The sequence below is a fragment of the Vulpes lagopus genome, chromosome 7 (assembly GCF_018345385.1).
Source record: "Vulpes lagopus strain Blue_001 chromosome 7, ASM1834538v1, whole genome shotgun sequence".
NCBI lineage: Eukaryota > Metazoa > Chordata > Mammalia > Carnivora > Canidae > Vulpes > Vulpes lagopus.
The window spans coordinates 32,876,948-32,904,397 of NC_054830.1; the positions used below are offsets into that span (position 1 = coordinate 32,876,948).

Below are 27,450 nucleotides of genomic sequence, written 5' to 3' on the forward strand. Positions count from 1 at the left end.
AAAATAAATGAGAGAACAGATGAGGAATGACCTAGCACAGTGCTTGGCACATCAAAGATGCCTGTGACGTCTGGTAAATGTGAATCACTGCTCTGTTTCAACTCTAGCGATTTCCCACCCATCCCCATTTCCTCTAGGATCTTATGGGGAAGCAAAGAAAAGAGGAGCCCAGCCAACTCTAAAGCCCACTCTAGGTCAATAGTTTACATGGAGCTCCTTTAATAATTTTGACTTCTATTGTGTCTAAATTTATGTTTGAGGAACCTGGGGGTGGGGAAGCCTGCAACTTTTACATTTTTTTAAAAGGTGTGTTGTTTTTCCAAAGGAGGATTTCAATTCAATAGCCTAGGAGCCAAATCAAAGAAGGAAATGCAAAAATCCCCAGTAGGTCTCGGAAAAGCTTGTTAGTGGCATATGTTAATTAATGCACACTTTCCTCAGGCCATGAATACCTTCACAGAGTTAACTGGAGACCTATATAAGTAAAACTAAGTAAATGCTCAGATTATCTGATGAAATGAAAAAAAGATAATGTCTTCCTTGCTAATGACCCTGCTTGGTGGCTCAGCTGTAAACCACTACCTAATGTATGAAGGCGGTAATCCTCAATTTACCTTAGGAAAACAATACCTGCCTGCTGTGAGCAATGCCAAGTCACTTACGTAAGAGGTAGCTTCTTGTTGCTCTTACCCCACTTCCAATCCTCAGAGGAAGGTTAGGGTAACTTACAATTCATTGTCCAAGCCAGGACACCGAAGACTGAAAGAGGGTACTATTAATAATTACACCAGGACAACAGGTACAGACCAGGTATTTCTCAAGCACCCTGGGACATACGACCAGCACTCTTGGTAGCCTTAGGTTCTATGTGGTTCCAGACATTCTTACTTTTAACGCACAAACACACCCACTCAGGTCAGCTATAAACAAGTCCTACAAACGGGGTGATCCTATACATACTGTTGTATCTCTTGCATTTTTTATTTAACGGATTCTGGTGTGTTTACATGTCAGAGCACAGAGAGCCATTTCCATTTTTTCAACTGACTACATACAGAATATGCCACTTGGAGGTGGTGCCATAATTTTTCAATCACCCACAACACCTAGAGGTCAACCTCAGATTTTTGTCATTATGTGCAGAGGGCTAGAGAATAGAACTTCTATGAGTATTTCCAGAGAATGGGCTTCAAGCGGTGAGGAAGCTAGGTCCAAATGTTGCCCCTTATGATGGGCTCTTCCCCAACACTCTCCGCAAAGTCTTTATCAAGTCGTATCAAGACCAACAGTTAATGAACACTTTTGAATTTCTGCCAAGCTTGATAAAGGGAGCATGCTAGCTCATTCCATTCTTGCCTTGCATGTTCTCTTAACTCCAGACAGTCTGGGCCGTGGGCGTACTTGGAAATTTCCTGCTCTAGGCCTTTGCTCCTGCTGTTCCCTCCACTTACAATAACATTCCACACAATCGCTATAAATATCCTACTCATGACAAATACAACCTCCTCCTCAGGCCTGTCCCAAGCCCGACTACAAACTGTCTTCACATCGATCCCTTCCTCCTGGGGATGCCCATATAACACTGTTTATTCCCCCCGCTGCACCCCACCCCATAATCTGAATCAAGTCCACAGTCACTCCTAAATCATGGGGACACATCGTGGGGACTTAGACACAAGTGGTTATAGGCATGCACAGGCACAAAATCACACAGACATAGCCTGACCCAATTTCCAGGCCTTAATTTCCTTATCTGTAAAACGGGGATTTTAAAATAGAACCTACCCTAAATACTTATATTGTTATATGATGTTGAAAATTATGTGAGAAAATGTATAGAAAGCCATAACATAGAGGAGACGATAAGGGAATGCTAACAGTGTATTACTGTGTTCATAGGACTGATCCTTTGAGGGCATATTTCATTCATGCAAATCCAGCACATTAATTTGTACAAAGAAATCACAGAATACATGTGTTTGTTGAATGCGGTGTTTAATCACAGCTGCTCACTGGATCAAATCATAATAATGGAAATTACTATGTATTAAGTGCTTACTATATACTAAGTATTCTTTAGAATAATGTCTCATGCATAATCTCCTTTGAGCCTCACAAACAATTCTAGGAGGTAGGAACTAAACAAATAAGAAAACTGAGGTGTGAAGAGGTTACAAATCTTACCCAAGGCCAGAGGGGACAGGAGGTTCAGACCCACAGCTCCCTCACTCCAGAGTCCTACCCTTAACACATTCTGGAATCTGTGCCCCTAAGCTGTACCCCATGCTGATCAAGCATCATGTTCATGAGAGAAGTAGTAACAGAGTTCTAAAAACTCCCACTCTTTCTCGCAAAATCTTTCGTAGAATATAAATACCTTTTATAGGCGTGGGCCTGGGGGGATCCCTGGGTGGCTCAGTGGTTTCATGCCTGCCTTTGGCCTAGGGCGTGATCCTAGAGTCCCGGGATGGAGTCCCTCTGCCTATGTGTCTGTCTCTTTCTCTCTGTCCCTCATGAATAAATGAATAAAATCTTAAAATATATATATATAGGCATGGGCCTGGATTTTCAAAGGGGGTTAAACCCTGCTGCTTAGTGCAATTACTACCCTTATTCATCCAGCCCTCTACTATATCTCTCTTCCAATGAAACCAAATCTTTACTTTAAAAATAAAATTAGCACAGAGGGCAGAGACAGATAAAAAAATCTAACAGAGGAAGAATGCCAGGTCTCTAAGGCAAGGCCCAGTGAAGGCTTCTTCTGGATCCTGCATCCTGGACCTGACCCACATGGAAGCCTTCAGATCCAAGCAAAGTGTCCTACTGCAAAGTGCTGCTCTGAACAGGAAGCATGACTAGGCACTGCGGCAGTTGGGACAATTCAAAAGTGAGCCTTGCACACAAGCACCAGGTCAGAAACTTCATGCCCCACAGTGGATTACTGCATATTCTCAGCCCACAGGGCCACTATTGTTGGCACTGAAGGAGCAGAGAGACCACGTCCTCATGACAGCCTGCTTGGGCTTGGTAGACACACAATTCATAAATGTTCACTGAGTGGTGCCCAGATGGCTCAGTCAGAAGAGCATCCAACTCTCAATTTTAGAGTCATGAGTTTGAGCCCCCTCTTGGGTGTAGAGATTACTTAAATAAATATTTTTTTAAAATCTTAAAAAAAAATAAAATAAAATAAAATCTTTAAAAAATTAAAATTAAAAAAATAAATGTTCACCGAATTCTAGGGGTTGGCCTTCACACATGTAAATACAGCACTCCGCTCTTTCTACAGGTGAAGAAACTGAGGCATAAGCATTATAAAGCAAGAGTCCTGAATGATTAGAAAGAAGAAATAGGGCAGCCCAGGTGGCTCAGCGGTTTAGCACCGCCTTCAGCCCAGGGCCTGATCCTGGAGACCGGGGATGGAGTCCCACATCGGGCTCCCTGTATGGAGCCTGCTTCTCCCTCTGCCTGTGTCTCTGTCTCTGTCTCTGTCTCTCTCTCTCTCTCTCATGAATAAATAAATAAAATCTTTTAAAAAGAAAGAAGAAATAAAGTGAGACAGCCAGGAAGTACAATGTTTTCCTGACAAAGCCACACCAATTTGTGGCACCATTTGCCGGGCTTCCCCTAACTGCCCCGTCATATGTCCATGGTCTTTCTTGATATGGAAAAATGTGAAAGAAAAGACATCATATACGTGTACTAACTGATAAATGGAGGTAGCTGTGGTCAATCAAAATCAGCTCAGGAGGGGCACGTGGATGGCTCAGTTGGTTGAGCGTCTGCCCTAAGTTCAGATCACTATCCCAGGGTCCTAGGATGGAGCCCCACGTGGGGCTCCCTGCTCAGTGGGGAATCTGCCTTTCCCTCTTCCTTTGCTACTCCCCCTGCTTGTGCTTGCTTGCTCTCTCCCTGTCTCTATCAAAAAAATAAATAAGAATCTTAAAGAAAAAAAATCAGTTCAGAACGTAGCATAAAAGACCTAGATATAAACGGCTCAGCTGGCCTTAGGCCCTGCAAGCAACCACCTCCCAGTGCAGGTAAGAGCACCCATCATTCCTGACCCGAGAACCTGGTCTATCCTAGCTCTGCCTTTAACAGCAGCGCCAGAGAACATCTCGACTTCTCTGCACATCAATGTCTTCTTCTGTAAAATGGGAATGAGTACAGCACCTACACTTCATGGAGTGCTTTGAGGAGTAAATGAGTTAATAGCCCTTACAGCAACGCATAGCACACAATAAGGGCTTTTATGGACTAAAGGAGAGAAAATTATACAAAAATTTCTATAAGCAATAAATGTCTAGTGCCTCCCCTTTGATAAAATTCACACCTGGAATAATCAACAGATAGGAAAACTGAACAAACCAGGCAATTACCCTGGTATAAAGTTTACTGGAAAGTGCCTGTATGCATTTGCTATCCTTCTACTGTTATACCAATCATTCTAGAATTCTAAAGATCCAGGAATCATTTAATTGCTCTATAATAATTTGTAGCTTCCTACAGAGTGGTGACTAAATCCTACTTTAAGCAAGAAATCTAAGGGAAATAACATGAAGACATAAAGAGTATAGAATGTGTTTCCATCAAAGCTGCTCCATATAATTTGGTCCAACAAATTCAGCTCCATAAAATCTAAGAGGAGGTGGTAGTGCCAAGAAAGAAGATTAAAACCCAGAGTGTTAAACAGAAGTGTTTTGAGTCAATTACGCAGTCAATTCGGCGCCTCCGCAAACCTAAAATCAAAAGTTATCAGATTCAAAAGAGGAAAACTGACAAACTTAATGTAATAATAACTACCGTTTATCCAGCGTTGCCTTTGCTCTATGTTTCATGCTGAGAGCTTCGCTGCCACATTGCCCGTCATCCTTGCAACAACCAGACAAGGTGTAAAATCATGTACCCAAGGCCATGGAGCAAGTAAGCAGAGAATCTGGATTTGAACCGGCCCATCTGAAATGCAAAGCCTGTGAGCCTGGAGCATATGGCCTCCAACCCAGAAAGGTGGGAAGCTGGCCAGAGCAGGGCTGCTGGTGGGACTGACGCCCCTAAGGCTGGACGACCAGCACGCATACCGGTACTTCGCAGAATGCTCTCTGTGCCACAGAGATGACGAGGACACATTCTGGCAAAACTCCATCAAGGCAACATTGTTCCCATCCTCAGAGCTGGAGAAGACTGGCCAGTGGTACTCCTGACAGCCCCGGGAAGGGTCAGGCCAGGCTGCGGCAGGGGAAGAACGCGAAGGGAGGAAGCCAAAGGCCTCAAGAAGTCCTAACTGCACCTGCTTCTGAAGGCAGGGGAAGACGGTCAGGTGGAAACAACCCCCAAGCGTCCGCTGATGGATGAAAGGATAAAACGAAACGGGGTCTGTCCACACGATGGAATATTACTCAGCCTGTAGGAGGAAGGAGGTTCTGACATGTGCTAGAACATGAACAAACCCTGAGGGCACCGCGTTGTGTGAAACAGGCTCATCACAAAAGGACAAATACCATAATGGTTCCACTTACATGAGGCACCTATAGTGGGGATTTATCAGGATGAAAGTCGAATGGTGGTTGCCAGGGGCTGGGGGAAAGGGGAAGGGCCAATTACTGCTCAGTGGGAGCAAGGTTTCAACAGAAGAAGAAAAAGTTCTGGAGATGGATGCCGGTTGCACAACAGGGTAAATGTGTGTAATGCCACTGAGCCAGACACTTAAAAACTGGCTAAGATGGCAAATCGTATGTGACGTCTATGTTACCACAATCTTTGCTAGGTTGAATACAACTGTGCTAGGTCTCTAAGCACGCCCAAAACTTAGGGGCTGTGTCGGAGGAGAAAGTTGTGTTCATCGGTGCCGGGAGGTACAGGCAGTTAAGTCTGGACCTGCACACGGTGCATCCACAGACAGACAAACGGAGAAGCTCACAGCTGGGGGCACCTGGGTGGCTCAGGGGTTGAACGTGTGCCTTTGGCTCTGGTTGTGAACCCAGGGTCCTGGGATTGAGTCCCGCATCAGGCTCCCCATGGGGAACCTGCTTCTCCTCCCTCTGCCTAGGTCTCTGCCCCTCTCTCTCTCTCTCAAGAATAAATAAATACAATCTTTAAAAAAGAAAAAAAAAGAGAAAGAAGCTCACTGCTGCAACGGGCCAGCCTTGCTGCAAGCCCCCTGCCCCCAGGGCATAGAGACTGCAGCCTGCCCAGGTGCCAGGATGAGGCCCCAGCTTCCAGCTTTCCTCAGACCACGCTCCAGCAAGTTCCATGCTCCAAATTCACACAACGAAGCAGTAGAGTCTAAAGAGACTCCCATCACAAGCTACAAAGGCGCTAATGCAGCATCCTAGGGAGAACCTGGAGCATTGCCAAGCATGAGGAAGCTCCTCACTGTCACTTCATCCGCTCAGTAACCTGGCACTAGCAACAACTTCTAAAGCTTCAGTGTCCTCACCTGTAAAATGGGAGGATGGAACACCACTTCACAGCTCGCCCCAAGGATTAAAGACCATGCACATGTGGCCTTTAGAGCATAGCATGACCTGACAAGCACTTATCTGCTACTGCTGGCATCGTGGGTTTTAGTCTTCTTTCCCTGGTTTTCACTTCCATCCTTGGAGCCCAACAGGCAGAGTATATGACAAGTGGGGAGGTGAGGGCTCAAGCCACAGGGATCATCACATGCTGTATGCTGTGACTCAGCATACAGAATGTGGCATTCCTCTGGGTCTCTCTCTACTTGGCTGTAAGTAAGCAGGAATGTGACCCCCTTTTGCCAGTCACCCATCAGCAGAATCCATTGTAAGGCCAAAGCCTGCACAATTAGGAGAGCAGCCCTGAAGAGATCAAGTCTGTGCCTTACTATATCTAGGTCCTGTCTTCATATAACCCACACTCACCTCTCCAGGCCATTCTGGAATGGTGTCTGCCCAAGAGATTATTTTCTAGTTTGAACAAAGTCACAATATGGGCTAGTGGCAGCTCTGAAGCAAATGAGGGAAACAGGACCCATGCCCTGATCAAACCATACCTGAAGCTCCTACCTTCATCTGAAATTCTTAAATTATATGCATCAGCTAATCCCCTTTGTTGCTTAAGCCATCTGAGTTGTTTTTTATTACTTATAACCAAAAGCATCAAGGTGATAAAATGGTTTCTGCCATCCCAGGGTAACTCAGAGTCTCCCTCTCTGGATAAAATACTCAGATTGAAAGGATTTGTTCAACCATCCCAATATATAAGGTGCTGGAGACAGAGCAGCCCACAGAAAAAACATCATCCCCAGCCTCAAAGAACATAATCTGTTCCATATAAAGTACTTTAAGAGAATTAGCACATTGCCATAAACTGAGGCTCTTTACAAAAAAAATGTCATCAGGGCACCTTGGTGGCTCAGTCGGTTAAGCATCTACCTTTGGCTCAGGTCATGATCCCCAAGTCCCAGGATCAAGCCCCACTTTGGGCTCTCTGCTCAGAAGTAAATCTACTTCTCCCTCTCCCCCTCACCCCACTCATGCTCCTTCACTCTCTTTCACTCTCTCAAATAAATAAATAAAATCTTTTTTTAAAATGTCATCAGGGATCCCCGGGTGACTCAGCAGTTAAGCCTCTGCCTTTGGCTCAGGGTGTGATCCAAGTCCAGGGATTAAGTCCCACATCAGGCTTCCTGCGAGGAGCCTGCTTCTCCCTCTGTCTGTCTCTCTGTCTCTCACGAATAAATAAATAAAATCTTTTTTTAAAAAAATCTCATCGGTAAACACAGTGACCCAAATCATCAAAGTACACTTCAAAACTACTTATCCCAAGTTTCCACATTTAACAAGCATCAACCCAAAGTGTCACTCTGGCCTCTTCCTCTTAGAGCAAGTCGATGTGACACCAAGGCACCATGACTACCGTCACCATTTGTAAGGGTATCATCTCCTGCACTGTTCAATCTGGTAGATACTAGCCACATGTGACCACTTAGAGTTAGATTTAAATTAATTACAATTAAATAAAATGCAAGTTTTCCTTTTCACCATATGGCTAGTGACAGGGAGCCACACTCACCGCATTGCAAGCATACAATCTCCACAAGTGGCAGGTGGATACTACACTGGGTATCGTGGATAAACAACATTTTTGTCACTGCACACATTTCTGCTGGAGAGTGTCATCTTTCCTCCAGAGCTCCCTTTCTATTTTATTTTTTTTTTAAAGATTTATTTGTTTATTTATTTATTTTAATTTTTATTTATTCACGATAGTCACAGAGAGAGAGAGAGAGGCAGAGACACAGGCAGAGGGAGAAGCAGGCTCCATGCACCGGGAGCCCGACGTGGGATTCGATCCCGGGTCTCCAGGATCGCGCCCTGGGCCAAAGGCAGGCGCCAAACCGCTGCGCCACCCAGGGATCCCTCCCTTTCTATTTTAACATGGTAACTGCGGTGCTGGGGAAGAGGTCTCTCTCAATTATCTGACTGATACTGGAATCCTGAAGCAAGAAAATGACTTTCCACAAACACATATACACACAGCCAGTGGTTGCCACCTTAGAAGAACTTTCAGCTCAAATAACTCAATTTAGTCTTTCTATTCTTGATTCCCTTCCCTAGTCAACGTTCATTCGAGAGTAGAATGGGATCTGTTACCAACACGTATTAGGCAACTGGAATTGAAAAGGTCAGTGTTTTAGAGCCACGAGCCTCCAACTTTGGACTTCCCAAAACCAGCCAGAATTTGTATAAATGCTGTGGATTCACAGGGCTCACCCCCCAGGATTCTGAATGCAGAGGTAATCCCCACATTAAATAAACACCCTGGATGTTTCTTAATCAGTGGCAGTCCTGTGGACTGTTCTTCAGAGTTGGGGCATCCAGACTCCACTGGGCAGGAAGACATGACTCAGAATCACTAATGAAGTCAACCCCAGATGTCCAAAGCTTGAAACTCTCCCAGGTAATTCTGATGCATTTTCCATTCACCCAAACCCAATTTATGGGCCACTGTTGCCAAAGCTGATCATTTTCCCCAAGCAGCTCTGCCTGCAATCTGTTAGCAGCCATCAGGTGAATGGAAGTGCCTGGTAACAGGTGCAAAGGGCTGTAAATTCCACTTCTGCACCCCCGGCCCCCCACAGACTTTTTCTTGATGTCTCTTTTCCCTCAGGAATTCAGGCAATAGGGGGACCCACCAGGTTTTATTAAAATCCCTGGAATAGGCTCCCTCTACCAAAAAAAGACTCCAAGAGTAAAAAACAACTTATCATTACCATTAATGCCCTCTTCCCACAAACGTCTTCCTTAGAGATAATTATTTCACATGGAAGAGCTTAAGCTGACTTTTCTTTTTCTTTTAAGTAACCTCTACCCCCAACATGGAACTCAAACTCATGACCCAGGGACCGAGGTTCACATGCTCTACTGACTGAGCCAGCCAGGTGCCCATTGAGCTTATATTTTTAGGTAAGAAGTATCAGAAACTGACTCACATTGCTTATGAAAGCCAGGGCCTTTCTTCCTTATGGTAGTATTTCCCACAGACTTAGAAATAGGCAATGGCTGTGTGAATTTTTCCTTTGCTGAGCATCCTGTCTCTCTGACTTTTCTTATAAATAATGCCATAACACAGGCAATATATCAATATTGAGATAACACTGTACTTTCAATCTACACTATGGAGGTACCCAACTAACACTGTGCACTATGGTATCATCCAATATGGCTAGAGACTCTCCTTCACTTTACCAAAGACTAAAGCTCAGGAATCTTGTCAAGGATTACCCAGCCTAAAACATCACGGAATATAAGCTTTTCCAGCCACATCTTAACCTTGAACATTTTAAAGTAGAAAGGAGAGGCAGCTCGGTGGCTCAGGGGAACCTGGGTGGCTCAGTCATTTAAGTATCTGCCTTTGGCTAAGGTCATAAGTCTGGGATGGAGCCCCTAATTGGGCTCCTTGCTCAGCGGGGAGTCTGCTTCTCCCTCTCCCTCTGCTGCTTCCCTTATGCTTATGCTCCTTCTCTCTCTCTCTCTCTCTCTCTCTCTCTCTATATATATATATATATATACACATATATCATATTAATAAATAAAATCTTTAAAAATAAATAAAGTAGAAAGGAACCCAAATTTCGTGCCAATTTGGGAGAATTCTGGATGCCCCCTAAAGTACCATAACGCAGGAAGTGGATCAGTGCTTATAGTAGTCTCAAGATGAAAACTCTCCTTAATTCCTCTCTCCCATCCCAAGTCCTGGATGACATAGAGAATAACATAAGATTTGAATCCTAGGCAAGCTATTAGAATGTTCTTATTCTGAATCAGTTATGGAGAGAAGGAAGGGGACAAGGGAAGGAGAGAAAAAACACAGTCCAAATCCAAACCTAGCAAAATCTGAACACCATCTTGGGCTTTTGCTGCCAACATTATAGTTTTCGTTTTATAGAGAGGTCTTCCCTTGCTTTGCTCTTTGACAGAAAAACTGCATTGACCGAAGTTGTAACCTGAATTACCTAAATAATTACCCCTTCCCCATCCTTGCACAGCAAACCTGGTGCCTGACATGAATTATGCAATGCAGAACAATCCATTATGCAGGCAGAAAAGCAAGAAGGGCTGCCTTTGTTTTCAAAAAACAAAATTCTACCATATAACCCTGGCCCTGAAGAACGGATACCCACTGGTCTTAGAGGTTAATCGTATTCTAAAAGCATCTACTCTTGGAATAAAGGGCAAGGTCCTAATTTATCTGTAGAATGTCCAAGAAAGTTGTGGTATTGAGGTCTTTCCTGCTATATTTAAAACCTAGAGGAATACATGATTCATTCGTTTTTTTATTTGTAAGGCCACACATTTCACAGTAAGATCATCTCAGAGTAGAGCACATATACCATTCCCAGTACATATTCATATAAATGTCATCGTCAAGGGGCACCTGGGTGGCTCAGTGGTTGAGCATCTGCCTTTGGCTCAGGACAAGATCCCGGGGTCCTGGGATCAGTCCTGCATTGGGCTCCCCGCATGGAGCCTGCTTCTCCCTCTGCCTCTATCTCTGCCTCCCTCTCTCTGTGTCTCTCATGAATAAATAATGTTTTCTTAAATGTCATCGTCAAGAGGCCATTTTGCACCCAGTTCAAAGACTCAGCAGACCAGGACCCTGAGACAAAATACTCCAAAAATTATGATCAGCTGTCAAAATATACCCTCTCCCCAGCTCCTCACAACTGGAAGGGGGGAACTGTCACCAGCTGAGCCTCCAACAAACACAAGCAGACCACAGTGACAAACTGGACCACTTCTGGAACTTATTATTCACTTCAACACATACTTATTGACCCTCACTGTGAATTGGTCACTATCCTGGGCCCTGAAAATACAGACAGGAGTAAGAAATGAGATTATGGCTCTTAAACAAATAAAGTGTGAAAGACATCAAGTGAGAGAAACAAACACATAAACATGGGGCTGCAAGCTCAACGCCCCTACCAAATATGGCTCCCAGATGTGTTTTGTTTGGTTCATCCATGCTTTTGGAAGAACTCTGAACCAACAGTTTTAGATTGTCGAAGTGCGTTTTTAACAATTCAAGCTTCTGGAGTCTCTTGAAAATTTGAAAAATCTGGCATCACTAGCCAATGCTCCCAACATGTCAGCAATAGGCTGAAGCTAAGTCACAACCGCTCCCTCTGAACAAATTGTGTCCTTCTAGTTTACCCCAGTCCTCAGCCGTCCCTAATGCCCTCTGAAATACCCACTCAGCATTTGCATTTGTGAGTACTATTATTCAAAAATAATAATAGTCCCAGTGCTAGGTAGTATGTGTTATAACTGAGGTAAGTGAATACAGGACTCCCACATACGGGCACCAGGGATACAACAAGTTGATATGCTCTCTGAGTCTTAAGAAGATAAAATTCAAGGGTGCCTAAGTGGCTTAGTCAGTTAGGCGTCCAACTCTTGTTTCAGCTTAGATCATGATCTTGAAGTCCTAAGATTGAGCCCCAAGTCAAGCTCCACACTCAGTGCAGAGTCTGCTTGAGATTCTCTCTCCCTCTCCCTCTGCCCCTCCTCCTGCTCTCTCTCTCTCTCTCTCAAATAAATATTTTTTTTAAGATTTTATTTATTTATGCATGAGAGACATAGAGAAAGAAAGAGGCAGAGACACAGGCAGAGGGAGAAGCAGGCTCCACTCCATTTAGGGAGCCTGACATGGGACTCAATCCCAGGTCTCCAGGATCCCACCCTGGGCTGAAGGCGGCGCTAAACCACTGAGCCACCAGGGCTGCCTCAAATAAATATTTTTAATAAATAAGAGGATAAAATCATGTGAGCCAAGAGTTCTAGGCATCTATGCAAGGAAAATATCCAAAGTAGTTCACCAAAATGTTAAGTATAAGAATATTCATCAATGTGTTGTGTAAAACAGGAAGGGAAAGCAACCTAAATGTTCAATGTTTATCCTCAGAGCATGGTTTAATATAGCACAACCTGAAATTATTCTACAGCCACTGAAATGACAAAACAGATATATTTGTAGTATAGAAAAAACATCTATGATATACTGTTAGGTGCACACACACACAAAAATCCACAAACAGCCTATGTTGTATTAGCCAATTTTTATAAGAAAAAGACCCTCCTGGGCAGCCCACGTGGCTCAGAGGTTTAGTGCCACCTTCAGTCCAGGGCGTGATCCTGGAGACCTAGGATCGAGTCCCGCATCAGGCTCCCTGTGTGTTGCCTGCTTCTCCCTCTGCCTGAGACTCTGCCTCTCTCTCTCTCTCTGTGTGTCTCTCATGAATAAATAAATAAAATCTTAAAAAAAAAAAAAAAGACCCTCCTAAAAAACCTACCAAAAAAACTGTGTGTGTGTGTGTGTGTGTGTGTGGTGTGTTTGGATAAAAATAGAGTATGAACACAGATCCCTGGGTGGCTCAGCAGTGTAGTGCCTGCCTTCTGCCCAGGGCATGATCCTGGAGACCCGGTTTTGAATCCTGCATCGGGCTCCCTGCATGGAGCCTGCTTCTCCCTCTGCCTGTGTCTCTGCTTCTCTCTGTGTGTCTCTCATGAATAAATAAAATCTTTAAAAAAAAAATAGAGTATGAACATGTGTATTTCTCTGAGTGGGATTACAGACAATGTAGATACATTTTCCTTTCATATTCACATCTTTCTGAATTGTACACATTGTTTAAATGAGGAAAAAATAAATTTCACAGGGGAAAAAACATAAGCTGTGGAAGCACACACTAACTATAAATAGTGATTGACAGTTCTACAAGGTTACAATAATATTTGAGTTTTTAAAAGATTAGAAACCAAGATCTAGATGCCAATGCTTGGTTTAAAAAAAAACCCACATGCTCGAACACCAAGGAAAGTTCTTTTTTAACAACTTGATCTGGAGTTTTGAATTCTTAACCAAGTCACACAGACTTAAACAGGCTGATAGTTGGAGGAGGAAATGAGCATGCTCTCTCCCTATCAGATGTAAATTCTAACGTTTGGCCAAGAGTCCAGGTGGTAAAATACTGACTCTATTTAAATCAAGCCAAAGTGATGCCTTCCGTGGCCACATTACATAAGCAACAGGCACAATCACTGCACACATCTGGTCAGAATACAGGCCCTCTAAGACCTTCAACACAATTAATTCAATATTTTCTCTACAGTTCAAAATGCTACAACAACTGGCAGAGAACCATCTTAAATCATCACGGAAAAATCAGACATATGGCTAAGTATATTTAATATGCCTTAAAAATAAGCCACGGATTTTCTAGCCAACAAGATCTTAGGCAAGACTTTTCTTTATTTATTTAAAAGTTATGCTTACTTGTTACCCTCAAAAGATTTCAATTGAACAGATATTTCTTGAGCACCTACAGAGGACAGAGATTACAAACAGAGAGAAAATAGAAACGCTGCCTTCAAGAATTCAAGACACATGCAATCCAGTATGAGAGACAGACAGGCAAATCTACAATTACAAGACACTATTGTCTTGAAATTATGATGTATGTAGGGGAAAAAAAGAGGGCACGGAGGAGGAAGGATTGAATCAACGGTGTTGGGGGAGGGAGAACAGGGCAAACAGAGGAAGGCGAATGAGTAGAAGAGCTTAACAATATGGAGCGGTACATTCTGTGTTCTGGCCCATACACACTTTGGGAATCCATTTCTATTCCTAGGCCAATTGCCAGCGGGGTCACTAAGCATACTGTACACTCTCAGGCAGCAATGGTACAGCCTAAAAGAGGTGCATCCTCAGTGATCCCCTCCTCCCCCAGTAAAAGGGCAGAGGGGCTCCTGGCTACAAAGTCAACACATTTCTAGTGTGTTAAACCTAGGATAAGAATTTTGGAAGCGGGCAGACCTGACCTTGAATCTCACCTGCATCAGGTGCCTGGGGGTGAGGGTAAATTACTTGACCTCTCCAGCTAATTTTCTCATGGCGAAAATGAGAATGACATCATCTACCCAGAAAAAACCCTAACCTGGGTCTCAGCTACCTATCAGAAGATCAATAATGAACAGTTATGATTAGTTTACTCCTCCTAATTCAGATGCCCAGTCTCTACCCTGAAGTTATACATTAGAGCAGAGTTTCTCAACCTCAGCCCTATGGCCATTTGGGGCTGGATAATTCTCTCTTGATTGGGGGTTGGGGGGGGACTGTAATGTACACTGTAGGATGTTCAGCAGCCTCTCTGGCCTCTACTCCCTAAGTGCCAGTAGCACTCCTCCATCCTGAGTCATAACAACCAAATATGTTCCCAGGCACTGCCAAATGTTCCCCAAGGGGGCAAAACCACCCTCAGTTTTAAATCACCTCTATAGAGGAACTCACCCACAGGTGTCCATTTCGCAACTGAAAATCATCACAGCTGCTATTATGTAGGTATTTGGTAAGCCCTGCCTATGGGACCAAGCAGAGGATTGTGTTCTGGGTACATTTTCCCATTTAATCCTCACAACCAGCCAATGTGGTAGGTATTATTCTCATTTCTAACTGGGAAAAATGAAGCGGCAGTGCCTGGATTTGAACCCAACCAGCCTGACTCCAAACCCTTATAATCCCAAGTCCCACTGCTTCCCTTGCCATTCGTGATTGGAGAATCCAGATACAATGTCAGGAAGGTCAGAGGACCTCAGGGTCAAGTTCTCAATGATCATTCTGCCTGGGACCTCCAGGAAATAGAGAGATGACTTCCCCTTCCTCTATACCTTCATGCAACATGGGACCTAATGACAATAATTAGGATCAATATGTCACCACCAGTGTGACAAGGTGAGAGAAGTTCTACCAACAGACGGTGACGTCCAGAGTTTCCTTCTCACTTGTCAGAACTAATCCAACCACAGCCTTTTCAAAAAAGTGGCATCTGAAACATGCAGAAAAATGAGGCCTTTTTCTAGACTTTAAAAAGCTCTCCAGGAAACTATCCCACAATTTTTATCTCTCAAGAGATTCTTTCTTCTCTCTGGACTGCTTTCAAATGAGGAACATTAAAAAAAAAATAACAGAAGCCAACATATATTGAGCACTCACTATGTGCCAGGCCCTATGCCATGTCGTTTCCTAAAACCTCCTCATTTTGTTCTGCCATCAACTCTAGAAAGGAGGTATCGTTATTATCCCCATTTTCAGATGGGGAAGCCCTGACACAAAGGTGAAGTGCCTTGCCCTGAGTCACCTGGCTAGTAACTTTAAAAATCTGGCTTCTAAATCCAGGCCGGCTTAAATCCAAAACCTATACATCTATTATACATCAATAAATTGATATCTCCAGGTTCTCTTACAAGCACCACTATCATCCTGTTAACACTGTATATAGTAATAATTCTGAAATATGGCTTTTATAACCAGGGCATAATCGCCTTTTAATTGCCCCATCATGCCACTGTCCATAAAGAGAGCTTAGAGTCTTGTCTCATGACAAGCTCAAAGATTAGCCTTATTATGAAAAACATAACTGTGTCCCATTAAAGGTGCACACAAATGCTTCCAATGGCAATAATGGTGGGGTTGACACCTGAGCTGTGAGAATGTAATTCTCTTCTGTAATTCTTTCTCATGACACTGGAGGTGGTAACAGAAAAAGTCTATTCACACAGAGGGCAGTGCCCAGAAGAACTTCTCACAGTCCATTTGAGGGTGAGAAGAGTTTGCAAAGTTCCCTGACATTCTCAGGTGCTGCCCGAAACCCGTCACATGAAGACCATATGAAACTGGCTGTCGATGCTGCCTTCAGGAATATTCCTCCATCAATCAGCTAAGCTCTACTCAGCCACACTCGCAGACTGCAAAATGACAAACCCTCATCAAGGTTAATGTGATCCATCATGAATTACCCACAGTTTCAGAGACTTTCAAATATGGGAATTTTCAGAGGCAAATGAGCTCAGGGGAGATTTCTCATTCTCAATTTGACAGCAGACGTTCAACAAATACTTGAGCAACGACTATGTACCAGGCACTACTCTCAGTACTTGGAGATGCAGCAGCAAACAGATCAACAACATCCCTGCCCTCTCGGAGCCTCTATTCTAGGAGAGACAAAATAAGGATTTTACTTATTTTGAAATGATCTATCTGAAATGGAGTGGAAATAAAGCAGAGAAAGGTTACAGGGGATGACAAATGACAGTGGAGTTACAGCTTTCAATAATGAAGTCAAAGAAGGTGTCACTGAGAAGGTGACATTTGGAAAGACTTGAAGTTCATGAGGGAGCAGGCCTTCTAGCTGTCGAGGTGGGGAGTGGCAGGACATGGATGGAGAGAGTAAAGAACTTCAATGGGCCAGATGGGATGGGGGGCGGCCTTGTGAGTTACTGTGAGGATGTCGGTTTTCACTGTGAGATAAGGACCAAAGATTATATATCTTATATATGTATCTTATAATTATATATCTTATATATATCTTATATATATCTTATCTTATCTTATAAATGATTATAAGTAATGGATTACAAAAAAAAAATTTTAAGAAGTAATGGATTACATCATTCTTTAATTACTTAGCCATAAAAAGAGAAGAGAATTATTTAATCGTAAAAAACACTGTTCAAATTCCCTCTTCTAATTTTGCGACAAGCCTTCAAGAAAGGTTAGCATCCAGAATAGACTGGACACTCCCTAGGACACTTTACTATAGTCAAGCAGCCATCAATATGATAGGCATGGCCTTGAGATTGTGGGAGTCCAGCTGTAGAAACACCAAAACAAATTCACAAGAAATACTATATTGATGCAGACATCCATAGGGGTACAGTACAGCAAAGCTCTAGTGTTTACGAGGGATTTTTCAAGGTTATAGATCTCACATAGAAGCTGCATAAAGACAGGCAAGAATGCAGTAACCTACTTTTTTAGGATGTGAATGTCAGCCCTTAACGAATTTGACAGCCCTTATTCTCAGTGTATACAAAATCAGTATATCCTGTTACACATATATACAAACTCAAGGAAGAGACCACTAACATCAGAGACCGGTGTTTTGCATTAAATAACCATCGTTTATAAAGCAACATCCTTCATGTAAACCCTTGTGGTAAGGAGATGTCAGAATGTTTTCTCTTATAAACCACTTAATTCCCCTTGGTGGATATCATCAATTCTGCTATCCTGAACTAGCTGGGTAATGAATGCCAACAAATGTAGTAAGCCAACAGTATGCCATTGCATCATAAGGTCAAGTTAATCTGTTTTTAAATAACACAGCCATTGGCGAAGGGTGGCCACTGGAAACAATGGACAAGTTGGGTTGCCTGTCCTTGCATTATTTTTTTCTAAAAGCTGTGGAATGTTCCACAGTGTAACCTAAAAATATCCTTCGGAAAGTGGTCTCTTAGCATGAAGAATAAAAAGATTGACTTTGAAAGTTTAAGTCAAAGAAAAAAAGACATATAAACACAAAGCACAATTTAAGAGCAAGAGAGGACAAAAATCAGACTGTTTTCTGAAGCGAAGACCTGATTTGCTGCTGGCTGGAAAAACCATACAGAGGGACAATGCTACAAGAAAACGGAGGTAAGGCGTCATTCTTACGGATGCTGACATAGAACAGATCGCACATCAACAGAAAACAGAAAAGCACCCCCCACCATTCTACCTGCTCAGCATCTGAAATTTCCCTTCTTCAACTCCAGTAAGAGTCAACAGGCAGAAATATTTCAATATAATTCATTAAGCCTTGTCGGTCATTTATTTATTTATAGATCAGTATAAATTATTAGACATGAGGAATCAGCTGATTGGAAGATCTGGCGAAGGGAAAATGAACATATGAGGATCCTATATCAGGAGAAATAAAAGACGAATAGGGAGGAAAGGGGGAAGGATGTAGATGGCCTGGTCTGCACTTATCTTAGGAATGAGAAGCAACAAAGTAAAATTCATTCATCTGTCTGGCAAATTGTAATGAGTACCAAGGTTTTGCCAGGTACTGTTTTATTTTTTTTGAATATTTTATTTATCTATTTGAGAGAGAACAGAGCACGCGAGAGAAAGAACGAGCACACACAAGCAAGGGGGAGGGGTAAAGGGAGAGGGAGAAGCAGGCTCCCCGCTGAGCAGGGAGCCCAATGCGTACTTGATCCAGGGACCCTGGGATTGGGACATGAACCATGACCTGAACCGAAGGCAAAAACTAAGCAGACTGAGCCAGGCAGGCGCCCTGCTGGTACTATTTTAGGCCAGAGGAAATGTGAACAAGTGAGAAAAGCTTCTTGTTTTCACAGACCTTTCATTTTCAGGGGAGGAGAGACAGACAAAAAAGAAGAAACAAGGGGCCCCGGGCTGGCTCAGTGGGTAAAATATGCGCCTCTTGATCCCAGGGTGTCAGGAGTTCGAATCTCATGCTGGGTATAGAGATGACTTCAAAAAGATAAATTAACTTGAGGCACCTGGGTGGCTCAGTGGTTGAGCGTCTGCCGTCCTCTCAGGGTGTGATCCCAGGGTCCTGGGATCAAGTCCCACATCGGGCTGCCCACAGGGAGCCTGCTTCTCCCTCTGCCTGTGTCTTTGCCTCTCTGTGTTTCTCATAAGTAATAAAATCTTTAAAAATAAAGTTAATTAAAAAAAGAAGAAATGGGGCAGCCTGGGTGCCCAAGCGGTTTAGCGCCGCCTTCAGCTCAGGGCCTGATCCTGGAGACCCGGAATGGAGTCCCAAGTCAGGCTCCCTGCATGGGGCCTGCTTCTCCCTCTGCCTGTGTCTCTGCCTCTCTCTCTCTCTCTCTTCTCCCTCTCTCTGTGTCTCTCATGAATAAATAAATAAAATCTTTAAAAAAAAAAGAAGAAGAAGAAATAAATGGTGACAAGGCCATGAATTCACAAAGCAGGATGAAGGGACAGCATACGACTCAGGAGTTGTCTTACAGGGGGTCAGTGGCGTGCAGGGACTAGGTCACACTGGCTCTTCCCCACTCCAGATACACTACAGATCCACAGGTGGCCTCCACCAGAGCCAGTTGTTAACCATTTAGCAGTACACTACCTGATGACCTTCTCTCTTAAGGGACACTAGAGAAAAGAATCAATCTTGTGGCCATCTGGGGAGAAGAATAAGCAAACCCAGAGGCCCTGAAGCAGAATTCAAGGGATGCCAAGAAAGACAAGGCCCTGTTTTATTTATTTTTTTAAGATTTTATTTATTCATGGGAGACACAGAAGGCAGAGACATAGGCAGAGGGAGAAACAGACTCCCTCCACGGAGACCGATGTGGGACTCGATCCCAGGAGGCCGGGATCACACCCTGAGAGGAAAGCAGACGCTCAACTGCTGAGCCACCCAGGGGTCCCTTCCTTCCTCCTCCCTCCCTCCCTCCTTCCCTTCCTTCCTTCCTTCCCTTTCCTTCCTTCCTTTCTTTCTCTTTCCTACCAATAGAAATATTGTCAATGTACAGTATTTGCTAAGGCTGCCTTATCTACCATTCCTGGATTTCACTCACCTGTTCCCAAGGCCCTGTGTTTTAAAGTGAGAACTGCTTTGTTACAGAGCTGTCATAGTATATTTCAATTGGTCAAAATAAACACCCAACATCACAACAAAACACAAAAAAGCACAAAGAACTATATTCCATTGTATGTGGTCCTAATTCCCTCATTACGGTGAGGGAAAGGGTCTGGTGGTGGTGGTGTGATTTTTAAGTTGTGTCTTATTTATTTCCCTGGTTCTGTCAAACGGGGACAGTTTCGGCTTCCAGGTAATTTGCAAATCCACAGACTTCACCTACAAAAATCTGTAAGCATGACCTACAATATTACCACTCTGGGAAACTACAGTCACACCATTTTCAACTTTTGGAGTCGGGGTTACTCATGGAATTGCAGCATTTTATGAGTGCAAAGGACCGAAAAGGCACGCCCATTTTATTTCTGGCATGAACAAATGAAGAGACATTGGCCCAAAGAGGGTGACTTGCCAGGGAGAACAGCACTAGCCGACAAAGCTTGCTCTAGAAACCCATGTGGCCTGTGTCATGGGTCATATTCTCAATGTGTCTATACCTTAGGGCAGTGATTCTCAAGACCGAGCACAGGCCTTAGAATCACCTGAGGGCTTGTTTAAAAATGCTCCACAGGCTTCACCTCTAGAGTTTCAGAGTTTTGGAATCAGGAGGGCTGGGGTGAGGTCAAGGAATGTACATGTCTAACCAGTTCCCAGGTGACTATGGCCACGGGTCTTTGGGTCCTACTCTGAGACACGCTGACCCAGGAAACAGGAGCAGGGGCTTTTGGAATGCAATACCACTGACTTCCAGCTAGACTTCTACCACTTGCATGACTCTTGGAAAGAGTACTCAAACTCTGAGGACCTCAGTTTCTGACATCTGCATCCAGCTGCGAGAAATAAAAAACAAAATGTCCATAAAGTACTAGCTTTACCAAGGGCCTGGCACATTCTGAAGCAAGCGCTTAGCTTATATCCTATAGCAAAGTTTCCTTAATTACTTTTTTCTTTTTCCACATATACTAGGATGGCTACCATCCAAATAGCAGAAAAGATGAAAGACTGGCAAAAATGTGGAGCAAGTGGAATATTTTTGGCACCTATATTCATAGTAGCGAAAAACAGTAAATAGTCCAAATATCCACTGACAAGCAAAAATATTTAAAAACTGATATGTAGGGGGCAGCCCGGGTGGCTCAGCGGTTTAATGCTGCCTTCAGCCCAGGGCGTGATCCTGGAGACCCAGGATCGAATCCCACATCAGGCTCCCTGCATGGAGCCTGCTTCTCCCTCTGCCTGTGTCTCTGTCTCTCTCTCTTTCTCTCTGTGTGTGTTCTCATGAATAAATAAATAAAAATCTTTTAAAAATATAAAAATAAAAAAGTAAAAACTGATATGTATACCTACAATGGAATACTACTCAACACTAAAAAAGAACAATGAGGGACGCCTGGGTGGCTCAGCGGTTTAGCGCCTGCCTTCTGTCCAGGGTGTGATCCTGGGGTCCTGGGATCAAGTCCCACATCAGGCTCCCTGCATGGAGCCTGCTCCTCTCTCTGCCTGTGTCTCTGCCTCTCTCTGTGTCTCTCATGAATAAATAAATAAGATCTTTAAAAACATAAAATAAAAAAGAACAATGAGGAGTGCCCAGCTGGCTCAGTTGGTAGAGTATGTGACTCTATAAGCTGGAGCCCCACAATGGGTAGAGAGATTACTTAAAAATAAAATATATATACATAAACTTAAAAAGAACAGTGACACAATATGAAATTCCAAAATATTTTGTTGAGTGAAAAAAGCCAGACACAAATGAGTACATACGGCATTATTTCAATTATACAAACTTCAGTAATAGACAAAATTAATCCTCGGTGAAAGAAATCAGACAGCCTTTGCCTCTGCAGGATGGGTGGGGAACTGACTGGAAAGGGACAGGAGGGAAATTTCTAAAGTAATGGAAACATTCTATATCTTGATTCGAGTGAAGATAAAATGAACATATACATTTGTCAAAACTTATCAAACTATATAGCGAAGATCCGAGCTTTCACTACAAGTAAATATATACTTACAAAGTATAAAGTATATGTTATGTTATATATGCAAAATAACATATTTTATGTAACATACATATGTATCTAGTTTTTTTAGGCACTTTGTGACAAAAGACTGTCTTCTCCATCTAAAATGAACCAAGTCTGATCTGATAGATCCATTTAGCTTGGTTCCTTCACAATCTAGTCCTGCTTCATATAATACCATTTGCTACAGACTATTTTGGTCTGTGCATCTTCCCAGGGAGCTGCCATGAAATAGAAACAGCAGAATCTTCTCCCACAAGAAGACCGTGACATTTCCATACAGACGGCACCCAAAGTGCCCTGTGTCCCTGGGAGTGGCCAGCTCAGGGTGCAGATAACACAAACATAACATTTTCCTTTACCACGTACCAAGGATGAGCCTATCTAATATGATTAAAACACAGTAATGAAGACATAGTAACAGCAATTGTCATATAATTTAAATCATATTCTTGCTATGAAGCGAAGACTAGTGAAATGCTTTCTAGTGCCATGTTTCTAAAATGAAGATGTTCGAAGAACTGTGCCCATGTAATTATTACATAAAATAGTAGCTTTCACACTGCGGTGGATTCCATCCACATCTTTATGCTATTCTGAGTAGATCAAGTAGATTTACACACACACACACACACACACACACACACACACACACACAAATGCACCTGCTGGGAACAATCCTGTGCAGTACACAGAATGGTTCTGGATAAAGGGAAATAACACTTTGGAGACACTACAGTTTCCTTTCCATCCAGGAGTGTCCGATTCCAAACACACTTGATTATCTGACCCACCCTTCCTCAGTTCCATGATGAGGCACCCCTGGCACAATGCCTCTTGGACCTTCGCTTATTGGTGGATAGAAGAGTTTCAGCCACAGACAGTATACCACTCATTAAGAACAGGACTATACAGGACCCACTAAGCAGATAATAGGTGGATAGGTACCCCTGCCTGACCCTCCGCCAACCCTTTCTCCAAAAGGGCCCTGCGCTGAAACCTGTGGGTGCTCCCATCAAATGCCTTGACAGAGTGTTTCCTCTACAGTTCTATCAAGTCCTAACAATCCAGGTACTGGCACTGAATTCTAATCCAGGTTCCCAACACTAAAAGCTAGGCTTAGAAATAAATCACCAGTCAAATTCAATTAACCATAATAACAGCTCATCTTTATTGGGCATTTACTATATGGCAGGCCCTGTTCTGCACACTTTCCAGTTATTAGCTTACGTAATACCCAAATGAAAGCCAGGTTACAGATGAGGACACACTCTCAGGTGAAGGAGGTGTTAGACCTCAAGCAAAGCCTGAGGAGATACACAATGAATAAGGCACAGCCTCTCTGCAATAAGCTTACCACCTTTGTGGTAATAAGCTACCACCCTTGTATGGAAATGAGAGGAGGGCCATAACTCATAGCTCAGAATAAGTTAAAAAAAAAACTACAAAGTACACACACTGAGGGGAGCCCAAAAGAAGAAAGGTTTGTTCAGTGTGGTGGGATGTTGGAGGGCTTCCTGGAAGAGGTGTCCAACTGGAAGAGGAGGACATAAATAGTGGGAGCTTTTCATAACTGTCAGTCCATTGCTCCCCAAACTACCAGAAGGCCTGACCACTCCTTCTGCCCCCTCCAGTTTCATCTGGAACAGGCCTGTTTCCAAGGACCTGCTCAGCCCAGCCCAGCCCTCCTTTCCTTTAACACATTCCTCCAGCTGCTGCTAGCCCTTCTAGGCCCTCAGGCACATATGGGAACTTTTCACCACGCTCAACTCTGCGACCCCCCTTGGTGCTTTCATGGGGGAGAACCAGTGTCGTGGCACTTGGTGGTACAAGTGATCCTTTACCTGAATCAAGTCCTCTGTTGGACTGATCTGGGGACAGCCCCTTGCCTGCACCAAACTGAGACTGGAGGGACTCCCCACCACACCTGCGGTCATTAGAGCGGTGGGCACTCCTCTACAGGATCTAAGAGAGGAATCTGCCTTCATTCCTTCCCAGAAATCAAGCCCTCCAGTTCAGGAGGGTCATCCCTCACACACACCCCCACCCCCACACACACACACTCACCTCTTCCCACCGGGCTTGCATTAAGGACTCAAACCCTGGCTTTTGGATATCTGTGTGATCTTGGGCAAGTAACTTATCCAATGTCAGTCCCAGTTTCCTCACCTGTAACCCGGGGTTTTACAAATTCACCTCGCTCTCAGAACTGTCAATCAGAACAAAACAGCCAAGGAAAGCATGCCACACGGAGCCCGGCACGCAGTGAGCCACCAGTGAAGAGTAGCTACCACTGTCATTATCAACGATAAGGATGATAGTGGTGCTGGAGGCAGCATGAACTTGGGCTTCCTTCGCGCTGACCGAAAATACTCCTTCTTTCCCTCCCCCCACGCCTGGGGCTGGGCCACACGACCGAGACACATGCGTCATCCAGCTCTGGGGTGAATGCAGGATCTTCAGGCGGCGGGGCGTGCACTGGAACCGCAGGGCGGTCTTGCCCCAACCCACCTGGAGGGATGCCGGGTGAAGCTGATTCCTCGTCCGTAACCACAGACCCCTCGTTCATACCCATTCTCGGGGTCTGGAAACGGAGAAGTGGCCCAAGAACGCAGCGGCTGCGCCAGCTGCATCGGCTGCACCGCTCCCCAGGGGAGGCCCGGAGCCCGTCCACTTTCACCCCTGCCTCAGTTTCCCAACTCCCGCAGGCGAAGCTGCGCCTCACTTGGTGGCTGGGATAACAGGTTGGCAAGCAAGCCAGGCCTGGGGAAAGTCTCCCCGCTTGCGGGCGCAAACCCAACCCCCCCACCACCACCACCACCACCACCACCTCTTTCCAACGCAGGTGGGCACACGACCCACAATCTCTCAACAACTTTGCTTATTTCACCACCGCAGGGCGCACGGCCCCAACTTCCCCTCCCAGCTGCGCTCGCAGGAGGAACGCGGGAAATCGAGATGCGGCGGCTGGGGCGGGGGTGGGGGGACCCCGCAGGCCGCTCCCCGGCTTGCAGGCACCTCCCGGAGGCGCGTCCCGTCTTACCTTGTCTGACGGCTTTGAAGGTGACGGCCTCCTTGCAGCTGTCGATGACTCCCAGCACGTCGTAGCGGGGCAAGCCGGACACCCGGATCCCCTGCACCTCCAGGAGCAGCTCCCCCTCGCCCAGCCGAGGGCCCTCGCCGCCGCCGGGAAGCCCCTTCGGAGCTTCGGCCACCGCTCCGACGTACGGAAACTCCCCATTCTCCGCGCCCCCCAGCACCGTCACCCCCAGCTCACCCTGGGGTCCCCGCCTCACGGTGCATTCGTGGATCTTGCTAGTCCAGTGGTTCTTCTTCTGGATCACTCTCGACATGATGGGCTGCACCTCTCCTTACCACCACGACCACCCCCCAACACACACACACACACACACACAAATAATAATAATAATGCAACGAGAGACAGGTGCCCCCCACCGCACAAGCCCCCAGGCCCCCGCTGGTTCATGGGAGAGACATCTCCCCCAAAATAACGCCACGGGAGAGAGAAACTTGGCAGCCTCGCTCCCCTGCACACACTCGCGCACTCAAGCCATCATAAAACAAACTTTCTGGGCTCCCCCGCGAGCCCTGCACAGGCGCCCGCGAGCTTTGTTTGCATCCCGGGGCTCCTCGGTCCGCGCTCCGGCGCCCGAACGTTCTCCCCGGGACCAGAGTCCACTCTGCGCCGCTTGGGTGGTTTTTTTTTTCTTCTTCTTTTTTCCTTTTTTTTTTTTTTTTTCCTCCTCCCTTCCTTCCTTTCTTGCCTCTTGGAAATGCGGTGTCTCCTCTCCGCCTCCCGCCTGGCTCGCCTGTCCTCGCTGGCGGGCTGTTCCAGAGGGTGAGGGCAGCCCTTGCAGCCAGTTGCTGGGAGCCCTGGAGACGCGGTTGCAGAGCGGGGGTGGGGGGGGCCCAGGAGGGAAGCGCCTGCGGCCCCTTTAAGCAGATACAAAGGCTCGGCTTGTTTTGTTACAGTTCATTCTATTCCGCGCCGCCGAGCGCAGCGGCCGGCGAGAGGAGACGCGCGCGCATGCGCCCCGCGGCCTCCTGCCGGCCGGCCCGGCCCCGCCTCCCCCTCCCGGAGGGAGAGATTCCAGTGTGCTTCCCGCTGGGTCCTAAAGCCGACCCTCCTGAGGCGACTTCGCCCCCCGCCCCCTTCCGCGCACCCGTCTTACTCCTCCTTTTCTCTCCTGGCCCTAGAGCCAGCGTATCCCTTGGGGATGCGGGGATGCGCACGTGCTTTTTTTTTTTTTTTCCTCCCACTCTTTGCAACTTTTGAAATAGGGGCGACCTCGCCTTTGGCGTTTTAAAACCCTTTCCAACAGGTGGGGGTTGGGGAGCTCACGCTCACCCTCACCCTCACCCTCGCGCTCGCAGTCACGCGCACACGCACGCGCTCACGCCGGCCCCGGCCTCTCACCGCCCTCGGCCAGTGGCTGGCCACGCTGTCGGTCACCCCGCCCCCAGCGCCCGCGGCACTTCCCTGCAGCACCGGAGCTCGACCCGACCCGCCCCGACCCGCCCCGACCCGGAGGCGCGCGCCTGCTCTTCGCCAGCCTGCGCGCACCGGTGCGGGTCCTGGACCCGGGACTGCCAGCATCTCTGCAGACCCTGGGTCCCCTGGTACACCCCCCCCCCAACCTGGGATCCCTGGGAACTTTGAGATCCCCTTAAACTTTGGAGCCAACTTTTCAAGACACGAGGGAAAACTATAGGCACAGGAAAGAAGCCAAATGGCTGGGGGGGGGGGGGGGGGGGGGCTCAGGTCTTCAACCTAAAAGGGACCTAGCTTTTTCACTGCCTTTTAACAGCAAAGACTCCCGGAGCCAGTCATATGCCCCAGGCTCAAGTTCCTGGCTGAGCCCAGAATCCTTCCTTCCGACCCGCCCTGGGGCCAGGAGATGAGGATCACCCACCGGTCTTGGAGCTGCAAGCGCGCCCAGGCGCCCGCGGGGGCGGGGGCGGGGGCGGGGGCCAAGCAGCCGCGTCCCGGAATTCACACCCCCGGGAGCAGTGCCGCCCTGGGGTGCGGGCCGAGGAGGGCCTGTCCCCGCTAGGTTTGGGAATGAGCTCTCAGGGGCCTCCAACAGAAAGAATACCCTGTCCTACCCAAATAACACCCAAATCGAGAGTCTCCTAAGCCATCTCTTTTTCTCGGTGATTTATAACATATATGTTCATCTTGGGTCACAGAAGAGGTTCCAAGGGCAAAGCAAGGGAGGGGGACGCAGAAAGGATGCTGCAGAAGTCGAGGTTGAAAGCCAGGCTATGGTGTTTAGGTTCCCACGGGTCCAGTCTCTACGTGACCTTGAGCAAGCCCCAAGACCCCTCAGAGCCTTCCTCTCTCCCCTGTTAAGTGTAACAATACCTTGCAAGGTTCTTGGGAGTATTATTACATGGGAGAACACTTGTAAAGTGCCCAGCTTGTAAAGC

At 45.8% G+C, this 27,450-nt stretch overlaps 1 protein-coding gene across 15 annotated transcripts in view; it reads right to left on the reverse strand.

The window, feature by feature from the left end:
- Positions 1 to 26,117, reverse strand: part of MAGI1 (membrane associated guanylate kinase, WW and PDZ domain containing 1) — a 643,927-nt gene extending 617,810 nt beyond the window's left edge. For 4 of the 15 annotated variants that reach the window (XM_041761398.1, XM_041761397.1, XM_041761392.1 and 1 more), the window contains exon 1: positions 25,043 to 26,110. In XM_041761398.1, the coding sequence (XP_041617332.1) occupies positions 25,043 to 25,352 (310 nt within the window). In that variant the 5' untranslated portion in view covers positions 25,353 to 26,110. Of the gene's footprint in view, positions 1 to 25,042 lie in introns of all 15 variants that reach the window. The other 11 variants (XM_041761405.1, XM_041761396.1, XM_041761399.1 and 8 more) reach the window with 7 other exon arrangements.
- Positions 26,118 to 27,450: the final 1,333 nt, after the last annotated feature.